At 40.9% G+C, this 11,663-nt stretch overlaps 1 protein-coding gene across 1 annotated transcript; it reads right to left on the bottom strand.

The window, feature by feature from the left end:
* Window positions 1-129: 129 nt before the first annotated feature.
* Window positions 130-11,194, bottom strand: LOC147799942 (monocarboxylate transporter 12-like). The gene is made up of 4 exons (XM_087133212.1): window positions 8,315-11,194; window positions 7,756-7,899; window positions 2,869-3,681; window positions 130-1,649 (listed from the first exon to the last, which is right to left on the bottom strand). The coding sequence occupies exons 1-4, from the start codon at window positions 8,520-8,522 to the stop codon at window positions 1,513-1,515; spliced, it is 1,302 nt and encodes a 433-aa protein (XP_086989338.1). The 5' UTR covers window positions 8,523-11,194; the 3' UTR covers window positions 130-1,512.
* Between the last annotated feature and the right edge of the window lie 469 nt (window positions 11,195-11,663).

Genomic DNA, 11,663 nt, shown 5'->3' with positions numbered 1-11,663 from the left:
GCTGCATGCTGCTACCGCTGCCGCATTCGTTTGTTGACACTACCAGCGCGTGAATTGCGCCCTCCATTGACACCATTAACATAGCACGTGTGCGTTACACTGTACTGATACGCAACACTTAGCGCAAGTGTTGACAGGATAGGCGCCTTTACACTGGCTAGCATTTGTTTCGCAGCTCGCCAAAACTTCCAAATACCAAACAAGTATACATTGGAATATAGTACATGTATTCATGAATTAATGAAACTATTCAAAAATAACTATTATAATAATTATTGTTTTGAGCTCATTACACCATAAAACAGATCTCAACAGGGCGTAGGCCCTACATAAATAAATCACACAAATACTATGACCGACTAAAGTAAAACTACCTAAATATTATGCGATAAAAAGCTAAAAAGACGCCGGATCCAGCACCACTGAAAGAGAGGCCACCCACCAAGCATCCACAAATGCCGGTTTTAAGATCTTAGCCTTCAGAATGTAGCTACAAGTAACATAATAAAAGAGACTCAAAATAAAAGTAGTTTTTAAAACATCACTACAAAAAACCTAAACGCAATTATGTGCAATATAGCATTATAACAAGCAAGGACGGTACACTTACTGATGGTACACCACCCAAAAGAGATGTATTTTTAACCGAGACTTAAAACATTCTATAGAGTGGGGATTCCATTCCAGAGCCTAAGTGCAGCAACCGAAAAAGCTCCTTCCCATAGGACGCCTCCCTATAGCGGAGTCATTAAGCTGTAACATCATAGAAGATGTGGTATTCCTTTCTCTTTGGCGACGAGAAACAAATTGATATGGAAGGTGCCTGATCATGAAGTATCTTGGAAACCATGACTAAAATCTTGAAGTCGATTCGCTGCGCAACAGGGAGCCAGTGCCGAGAACAAAGAACTGGGGTTATAGGCCCCTCTGTGAAGATTTTGGAGAACGACATACCAAGCGTGCCGCTGCATTCAGAATGGCTTGGAGGCGTTTAGTTAATTGATCAGGTGCATGATAAAGAGACTGTTACAATAGTCCAGTCGAGACGTAATGAAAGCATGGACTAATTTCTCCGTGCTTGTGCGATCTAAGATTCGATACGGCCGATTCGATGCAGAGCAAACGATGCAGACTTGGAAATTCTGGTAATATGACCAGACATGGAACAAACTAGATCAAGATAAAAACCAAGGTTTCTAACTGACGAGTCGGTTGGACTCACGTTGACTTGACCAATGTGAATAGAATCCAGTTTCGAAGGATTACGGAACTTAAAGTGAATATGCAAAACTTCAATCCTTATATCTCATGTAATGTAATTCAAAGTATCTTTTTTGTTGGGTTAAATTATGGACCAACATTTTATTTGAGAATAATCCTCCTCCGGGTTCCACTGTATATACACGACCATAGGAAACATGCGGGTTTATTGTAGGCAGGTTACAAACAAAACAAAGCAAGATTTACAAAATCGTCCAGAAATGCCCGTGGTGAGCTACCATACTCCATCTACTATGCGGACTGTGACGTTTTTTCCAGATGGTTTTTCCAGAGTTGTTCGACGACAAGTGGAATAAGGGTGAGAATTGACGAGGAGCCAATGACGACGTACGCTACGTCATAAGTCCCTGTTGTATCATACATCCAGCCTGTATCACAGAAACAAGAATGAACAAGAGAATATGGCTGTTAAAGTCCGTCAAGTTCCGATCACAAGTCCACCACCAGTCAAGCCACAAGTCCGGTCACAAGTATGAATATGGTGTCGGAATGCCTTTGTCACTGCACTTATTTGAATGGCTTGGGACTTGATTGGACACTAGATGGCCTGCGATGGTCTTATGAGAACTCAGCAACAACGCTGCGATGAATTTGACTGCATGAGACCTCAACCTATTCTATATGCTACTATTCGTTTGATTCGCTGGTAGGCCATTTCATGAACTGCACTTGTACCATTATATATCAATTGCTCTAAGGTTAAGTCTTGATAAATTCGCTTGTTAGTCCAAATTTCGTGCTGCCTATCGAAGCCGCAATGAATTTTTCATAGATCCCATTTTTCTGCAACTCTACACTCTTCTTCATAGAAATGATAAACATAATTTGACATCCCTTTTTCGGTTATATAAATGCATTGAAAAGTGCAATATTTGAACTATTAAAAATTGCCCATGGCCGTTTTCAAATACTCAACTTCGTCTCCGGCTTCCCAGATCCCAAAACCAATCCCCAATTGTGGGCCTGAAGCGTTTAAATTACATCGGATTACTGTAATTTTGGGCTTTCTTGCATCTTATTTGATTACTGCGCTTACAGCTTCAAAGTCAGCTAGTAAAAAAAAACAGTTGAAGCCTGAGACGGAGCCGAAGTCGAGTATTGGAAAACGGCCCATGCTTTCCTGGATTACTGAGGTTGCTGTTTCTGTGACTGGAAGAGATGTTTTCAGTGCATACGTTTCTGTTCAAATTATCGACATGAAAATATTTCCAAGAAAGGTTTGTATGCTTTCTTATTGCTAGGTACCCACACAACAATGAATTACCTAAGAAATGAAATTTGAGGCCAGCAAAAACTTCTTTAAAAAACAGCAGTTTTTTGTACACAAACATGCAAACGTTTGGTTTAAACAAATGCAACATTGATATTCTCTTCCTCGGATGACATCACAGTTTTACTTATGAAGAAAGGAATTTATATTAAGCATAAAACCCAAAATATAGTGCAATATCCTAAAAAAAAACTAGGTTAAATGAGATGTGAAGGCGCATTTTCTAGGTCTGCATTAATTATTGCATTGCAGATACCTTAAGCACGGAAAAACATACTGATGCTCAAATTTATCACACACACTCTTTACTATTTTACCTGGGAAAAACCCACCCAGAAGCCTGGGCAGAAATCCAAAGGCTCTGATCCACGCAAACGCAGTCGTCAGTCGTTCCACTCCGTAAAGTTCTTTCGTCAGGACATCACCGAGGGTGTACAAGGCTGAAAGGGATAGCCCGAAAAGGACGTTGTTTACGGCCGTACCCGCGACGCTGTCCACCCACGGATCCGCCACAAAGGACGCTGCTAAAACAAAGTTGCTCACGACAATACTCGTCGAGCAACTGACGAGACCTTGGTCGACAAATGGAGCCCAGACACTTGTCCCAATAAAGTACGCAATGGCCGGTGGAACGCACAGAGCAGCAGCTACTTGTGGTGAGAAGCCCTTGGCCTGAAGATGTGGTACAAAATACACCATCCAGCTGTTGTAGGCAATATTCATTGAAAAGCGGCATAGGTACAGTATGATAAAATTTAATTCAAAGAGTATTCCAAAACCTGCAGCCTTCCAGAGGCCTGCACACAAAGTTTCGATGTACGAGTGGCAGCTCTTCGTCTCGAGCGAGGCTGTCCCGTCTTCATTTGAACATGACAGGGGCTGATAGGACGATTTTTTGGTCACTCGGACAAGAGCAGCACAGGGTATGGAGTTGGCGCAAACTCCTGCGACCAGCAACGTTGCTCCTCTCCAGCCGTAGGTATCAAGAAACAGCTGAGTCATCGGTGCAAAAACAAGAAGGGCCACTGCATTTCCTGTGTTGCTCAGACCGTAGGCTAGCGTGGTGTTCTTACGGAAATGCCTCGCCAGAAGAGCTTTACTCAAAACGTTTAAGATCCCGGTGCCCATTCCTACAAAAATGACACCGGTTAAGTTTGCTAAAATTCATTTTCTCTCGTTGAATTGTTCAATAAATTCATACTGCACTTTAATAACTAATTGCATGAGCTTCATCGCAAACAACGAGAAAGTTCAGCCAGATTTTATTTGCAGTCCAAAATGTCCGACTGACTGTCACAGAGCTACATTAAAGAGTGCTAACTTCTCACCGTCCACACGGAGAAAATTTGACGCCGTCTTTGGTGCTGACATTTTGTGCTTGTAGTACATTCAGAATCAGATAGAATGAATATCAAATTAGAAACCCCCTTTTTAACCGTTTTCCTCAATAGTTTACAGTTGGAGGAGCAACTGCATCCCCGTGCCGTTCAGGATCGGTTCATAGTTAAGTGCTATGTACCCTCATGGAAACTCCCTTTCCCCTCTTAGATAACATGCGGTGGTGTATTCAGAGTCCAAGCGGGGAAGGGACATGGGAACAGATTCAACCCTCCCCCCCACACTATTTTTTTAACAGTGTTACATTTAAAGCCATTCTTTTTCCTTATAATTTCAAAAAGGAATTCATGCGAACATTACTTCAGTCTTAACCCAAAATTCAGAAGTATGGGACCACTTACAGCCGGGGGGGGGATTCATGGGCTTGGTCCAAAAGTGGTGCGGTGACGCGGTTTTTTTTTTCTTAGAAGTGATGTACATGCACATACCCATGAGGTAAATAATATACTGTGCACATTGTGTTCTGTTTTAGCTGATAAGAAACAAGTTGCATATAAAATATTGGGGGAAAAATTCAGCTCAGAAAATGACATTTCCTCTCATTCTAATCTACCTTTGATCTTGGCAACTGACGAAGTCCATCGCCACTGCATGCGTGTGTACCGCTACTGCTTCCAATATGATGCAACATATGGGGCGGAGAGAACCAGTTAGGTAACAATAGTCTAGAGTGTGTGGACATGGGGCGTACCCATCGGCCCCATACGGTACGTATCACTGCCTCACTATACCCAGCGAGAAATGAGACCGAGGGGTACCCCCCAACATGTCCAATCCCTATACACATTTCAGACTATTGTTACTTAACACATCCCCCAAGATGTCTGAAAGGAATTCCCCAGATTCTTGCGAGACAATGACCAACACAAAGCAGGGGGGGGTCTCTCCGTCTCATACCTTGCTGCATATGTGCCTCCATATCGCACAGTGCGCGCACGGGTGTGCAGGCGTCAAATACCTCGTAAGCAGGGATTGGTTTCAATGTCGCATATTTATCATTTCTGCCGAAAAAGACTTCAAAAGTGGAATTTCAGACACCCCTATTGATTAAGTTTCTCCCTCCCCCCAAAAGGAACCAAAAATTTCTTCAAATTTTTATGTGAAAATCAATTTTGCATTCCTTGATAAATTACAAGCTTGCGGACTTTCTACAGCCGTTGTATATGCCGCATATGAATGCATTTGGAGGTTTTTATGACAGGCGTTTCCGGAGGAGCGGTGCAGCGCGGCTCGACATACGAGCAACGGGTGAAGCACCGCGTCGGCCACATTACATATAAAGTGTCAGTCCTTGTCAAATTCTCCGATCGGACTTAGATTTTACTTTATTTCCAAACAGCCTTCCATTAAAGTAGAAATTTGTGATCCCACTGGCAGTACTAGCCCGGATCGACAGGTTTTGCATTTATATAAAAAAGGACCAATGACAGTGCACAGCACAGTGTCACACTCCCACAAAACGTACATGCATAATGTGCAAGTGAGAGTATTTGTATGTTTACAATGTACATGTATTATTTTTTGCCAGCATTTCTCTCATTCCAACGACCACAAGATGTTTATTGAATATTGGATCAAATGACTGGATAAACCAGCCTTATGGTAATCACATGCAATAATATGAAAATAAGCAAATAATCGTATGGAAGCATTTTATGTACATTTTGTATGCATTTGGCAAATGCATTTGGCAATGTTAATTCACAAGAAGTACTGGTACATGAAGTAGTAATTTTATATTTATGCTAATTGTTGTGCATAATTATTCATATCTGAATACAGTATTAAAACATCCAAACCGTCTGGCCATTTTGTTTGTTTTTGCAAAGCGTTACCAAATTTGTATGAATGCCTGGAAAAATGTATTTTGCCTTAGACATTTTTCATTACGTCAGAAACATTACAAATGCCCCCCATGGAGTATGCGAGTGAACTCTTCAGGACATTTAAAGCAACCAAAGAAACATCCTTACTAGAAAATGATGACTTGATTTGGCTTTTTTAGCCGACATATTTGTAAGCAACCAGTGACACCAGGTTATAATTTTGATGGACTCTCCTCTAGATTCAAAACAACCTTAGACTGGAAGATGCCACGGTGTGACCAACTTGGCTGAATAGTGCAGCGTGTCCTTTAGTTCGTTATGCCACGCATCTTTCCAGACAGTGTTTACGGCTTCTCGTAAGCTGAGTTTGAATTGAGGCACCCTCAATATCCGTATTAAATAGGATTGTTCCATCCAGTGCTTTTTTTACCATGCAGAAAAATTCACCAAGCATGAATTGCAGATGTAGGGTGTTCGCTAGAAATGCAAATTGTGAGCTTGCTATAAAATGGGGTACCCTGCTGTGGGACGGGGGTGTCTTAGGCGAGGAAATAATGAGTTAATTTGAGCTATTTGAGCTAGGGGATGGAAGCCTAAACCCTTGGATCAGCCAGACATCCACTTACGCAGTATCCAGAAAACAAATGTTTTCTAAAGGCAACTGCCCAACTAAGGACTTTTTCGTCGGCAAGGGAATCTTTAATAACCCCCTCAGAAAGGTAGTATACTATCTCTAAACAGAAAATGGCAACATGTCTCCCTAATCCTCCCCCACCACTGGATACCCCAATGCGCATGATCTGTCCCCAATAAACCCCTTTTTGCGGCTTTAAAAAGGGTGGCAACCTCTTTCCGGGTTTATGGACAATTATATTAATCAGCTTGTTACACAATCGGCGGATTTCTGATCTAAAATCCATACTAAACATCATGAACACCATTTATCAAACACGTCTGCCTCCATTCCATAACAAAATACGTCGCCGCTAAATTGTTTAACACCATCTACGTTTTCAAAATTAACTCATCCCGTATAGTACATTGGGAAATAGTATTCGATTGAACATCAAATATTCGATACCTAGAATCATGTTTTAAACACAAAATGGCTACCTCAACCATTTTTAAGAACACAAAAACATCCGACGGTTTTAAGGATTCCCTTTCTTGCAAAATGTGAAAAAAAAGAAAACTCGGCTTATATGGCACTCATTTTTCTACATGAAAACTTGCTATCAATTAAAAATGAAGAGCTTCAGAAAAGAATATTGTAAATCCAATTTATTATTATTTCTAGTAAAATTTCACCTGAAAATTCCCGTCAAACTGATTTAAATTGATTTACAGTTGATTTTACTCGAGTTGTCTTGTTTCTGTTTTTGCAAAACGAAACACTAGCATTTCATACATTCGGCAGTACAACCGATCCAACCACAAGGAGATCACAGTGTTCCACCAATTTACGACAGTATTTGGCACTGTGGTGAGGTAGTAAAAAAAGGAGATTGTATGCAGAACACCGATGGTGTCTCGATGTCCCTGTGCACAAGCTGTGGACTTCTGCAGAAAAGAAGTTCGCACACAGTAGGGTAAGTAGACGTTGTGCGGACTCGCACACGTCCCCAAAGCACTTTCATCTCTAAAAAACTTCAGAGGCATTTTGGGGTCAGGCTCATAGCAGAATGAAACTGCAGGACAGTCAAGGAAATCATAAGAAAATGAACTCAAAGTAGTTTTTATGCAGGGAGATTCCCTGAGGTTTCTTGACCACAAGGAAACAAAGGAATGTCCGCACGACCGTCTTGCAAGCTTGACTGCGTGTGGCTATAAGTGCATATAACGTGCATCATGGTGGATGCAACAAAAGCTGGGTACCCGTCCAAAGAGCTGCACAAGTAAGGACCTAGGGCAAGAGTAAAACGTTCATGTAGTAAGTCATAGTACCAACCGCTTCTTCTTTAGCTACAGTAAACTGCTTACCAACAGCGACAATCAAGGGTCCAGCGATGTGAACAACACTTGTTGCCCAGGACACGACAAACCAACCCAAACTAACCATAAGTGCACTGATGGTTAGCAACTGACGGATAGCGAACTTATTCTCCAGAGGTGAGGCGAGCAGACCTTAATTTAAAACAGAATAAAAAAGGGATCATGAAAAACTTGCAAATGCTGACCCTCTGCTTTTTGCCTCTTACAATCTAAAATCACAACTACTGTACACATATTATTAGCCTACATTACTTCATTTGCGCGTCCATTCGTTGCTCTTTGAATCAAAAATAATTTCCAGCAAGTCCGTAGGAAACGTTCTTTCAGTGAGTAGAGAACCTTCATTGCTAAAAATATCACGAAACCTGCAGAAAATTAACACCGTAAGCTACTAAAACTGTGTCCACAAAACTATTGGATAATCACGGCACTTAGTTAACGCTGCATGCACCAACAGTCGTAGGAATACTTCATTCTTTTCTGCAAAGAAATGGTGAAGCGATAAGGCATGCAAGAAAAAAACCTATGATTTCTTTATAATGCTCACCTGTTAGGTCCGCTGCAACGGATGTAAGTGATGCCACCGTGCCAATTATCCACGCGTCGGTGCTGAACTGGTCAGTAAGAACTGGTAGAAGCACACCTATGGTCTTAAATGTGCATCCCCATAACATGTTGACGCAGAAGTTAAGCAGTATCAAAACCCAACCAGTGATGTCAAACTCTCTCTCCTCAACCTGTGAATCGATCGTCATCGTCGAACTGCTGTTGATCTCAAACTAGACCGAAAAACGGTATGCTATTAATTCATCACTCTTCACAAAATCATATGTCAGGTGCGACAGGGACACGAAAAAAATTGACCCCTAATATATAGAATGACCCTTAACTCTGATAGGAGTCCGCTTTAATATGCAGATGACATGTAACGCATTAAAGGTTAACAGAAATACAAAACATTGAGTTCATTTGAAGTATGTCAAAATAACAATAAATACGCAGCCTTTTCAGAAACATTATAAATTCAATGTTTGCCCCATTTATTGTGACCCCAAAATGAATAAAAATATCCTGCGTTTCCCGCCCACAAAAAATCCCCTTTTGGCCGTTCGCGCTCCTAGGCTGATTTGATGACGTTATCGACAGAACGCCGACATGTACAATGTACGTGTACACTGCATGATTGCACGCAGTACATGCAGTATCGCACGCTTGCAATAGACCACGTTGTGTTCGATGTAGCTAAATTGGCCCAGTAGTTGGCTCCCTAGAGCTTAAAGATTTCCTGAAGACGACGAAGAAAAATGCTGCTAAACCTTGGATTTATAGTGATCACTCTTTCCAATTGGGTCAACGTCTCTCGGGTTTTCATTCATAAACTTTTTATGAGAAAACACCAGGTCAAGTATATCTCTGGCCTTCTCTACCTCTAGTAGAGAAATTTACATGTTGTAGGAAAAAGGCATATCTTGGGTTGCATCAGAGAAAACCTGGGTGGTTGTCCCCTGCATGCACCTGGAGGGTTGTCCGGTCTATTTCTTTGAAGCTGAAGTCACCCATGACCAGTGTATGTGTGAAACTTTCCCATTTCCAACGCTCTAAACTGGTCACATAGGTTTTTGTTATCCTCGATGACTTCTATAGCAAATGCTGACCAGTACATGTACTTTGTCATCGGTGTTCAACTTGACACCAACGTGCACTTTCCATGACATAATCATTTAATTCATCATATTTCTGAATGTATTTCTTTTACGGTGTTGTCATCTTTACACTTGCACATACCTTCAATACATGTAGTCTGGTTCTATCAGATCTAGTGCCTCTTCTTCCCAGTCTGATTGTCTATGCACTGCATTGTCTTCAACCTCCAAGCAATAGGCCTATTATTTGCTTCATCTATGATGCATATTTCTAGCTTCAATGTTTTCACTATCTGCTTTAATCTGGTATGTTGTGGATTTTTAAATTACACTCTTTCTCTCCAGTTCTGTTCATCCCTGTACCTATTTACTTTCTTTTCTATCACTTGATCAAGATTTCAATCTTTCTCGGCTAGCATTAACATTTTCCTCATACTATGTCGACCTTCTGTGTCACCTGTCATCTTGCTGCTTTTATACTCTTGATGTCTCTACTGTCAGTGAGAAACAAGTCTACTTAATATTCTCCTGTACATACACTCAGTGTTCCCCCACGAATGTTTTTAAAGCGTAGTGGGTCTAAGAAAAGGCTGAGGGGGGATGTTACACTCACAGATTTGGCTCACAGATTGCAAATGAATATGGAAATTCGCATTAACATAAAAGCAACAGTTGTCATTACAGCTCATACCTGTCATGAACAATTGTTGACGTTGACAGTGGGTTGAGACTCTTGCATGGTTAAAAGCAATGCAAATCCTATTTCATTGGCCCTTTAATTATTTTACACAATTAAAATTCTTCTATTTTTGTCCATGGTGATTCATGGTGATAGTCAAGTCTGAAAGTGTATTTTTATGTCGATGATAAATAAGGCACAGACATACAAAATACTTTGTTTTAAAAAGATGGGCAAGGCCTGATAATAAAACAGTTGTGTGATAAAATGTAATACTTATAGGCCTCGCGGGAATTATACAAAACATGAAAAAATGAGAATATCTTTCATTGTCAAAAATAAAATCGCAAAAGGTTGAACATATTTCAATATTTCAACATGGTATGTACAAGTATTTGGCTGCAAATTTTTTATGACGTCAATTTCGCATTCGCGTAAAATATGAGCCGGCCCTAACTTTTGCCAATATTCTCATTTAAAGCCTCGCCTTTTCAGCCTGCATGGGGCCTAGGCTAGAGCCAGCACATACCCTTGGCATTGTTGCTGACCTCCAGCCAGTAAATATTATAATTTTTTTCTTTGTTAATTGTTATACATGTATGTAGATGACTTATATGTTTTGTTTTTGTCTTACATGTCCAGTTATGTTTGTATAGGGGCCCCTACTCGACAAGCTGTGCTTCTTAGTGGTCCCTCCACCTTTGTGTGTGAAACAAAGTGAAGTGAATAAAATGAAGTAATGAAGTTAGAAAACTTACCCAAAAATCCTTCTCCACTGCAGCGGTGGTAAAACTGTTTAGTAGTCGTCATGCACTGCACTGGGGGCGAACTTGAGAGGGAGACTGAGTGCACATGTAGCCCAGGGAGAACTGGCTCTCGAGCTAATGTCTTGCGGTACCGCTGACACCTCCGTGGGTAAGGAGAGTTCGTTTAAATAACCATCACTACACGATTTAGGTAAAATCAGCAACTTATGATGAACTACAATTTTCAAAATATCGTAGCCTCTCTTGCAATTAGGAAGAAGAACCAAATGCAGAAATGTTCTGCGAACACCTTAGCACACCACCGCGCGAATCAGAAAAGCAAGATGGCCGGCTGAACATTTGAATATTGGCGCGAGGTTGAAAGGCCGCGACAACTGTTGTCATGTAGTGCCGCTGGCGTTGGAGTGTATAAAGCAGGAAATGATGAAAGTTACAATAATTGAAGATAAAGATTTTAAAATATCATGTACTATAAAATAATAGACAAAGCGGAGAAGATTTGTGTATTTGCCCGTTCTTTAACTCTTGACCGTGGAGAACGGAATTTCATATACTCCTTATGAAAAAAAGTACTAGATCTCAGTGCAGGCTAGCACAATAGATTTCCATTTGAGCTTGAGAATAAGCAAATAAAGATTCTTTTTGATGGAATGACATAAACTTTCCATTTTTATTAACAATGGCGTGACTGGCGAAATTTCCAAGGGGCACTGCAGGTGGGGACACGCATTTTTCCCGAAGGGGTACACAAAGTAGCTGTGCCGTAATTTAAAGATCGGCTGTGCACATTTCAAAATTTCAAATGGG

This window comes from Acanthaster planci, linkage group LG02 (assembly GCF_054643075.1).
Source record: "Acanthaster planci isolate LZ-2023a linkage group LG02, COTS_SCS, whole genome shotgun sequence".
Taxonomy (NCBI): domain Eukaryota; kingdom Metazoa; phylum Echinodermata; class Asteroidea; order Valvatida; family Acanthasteridae; genus Acanthaster; species Acanthaster planci.
The sequence above is the reverse complement of the archived record's forward strand: the minus strand, read 5'-3'. Positions and strand labels throughout refer to the sequence as shown.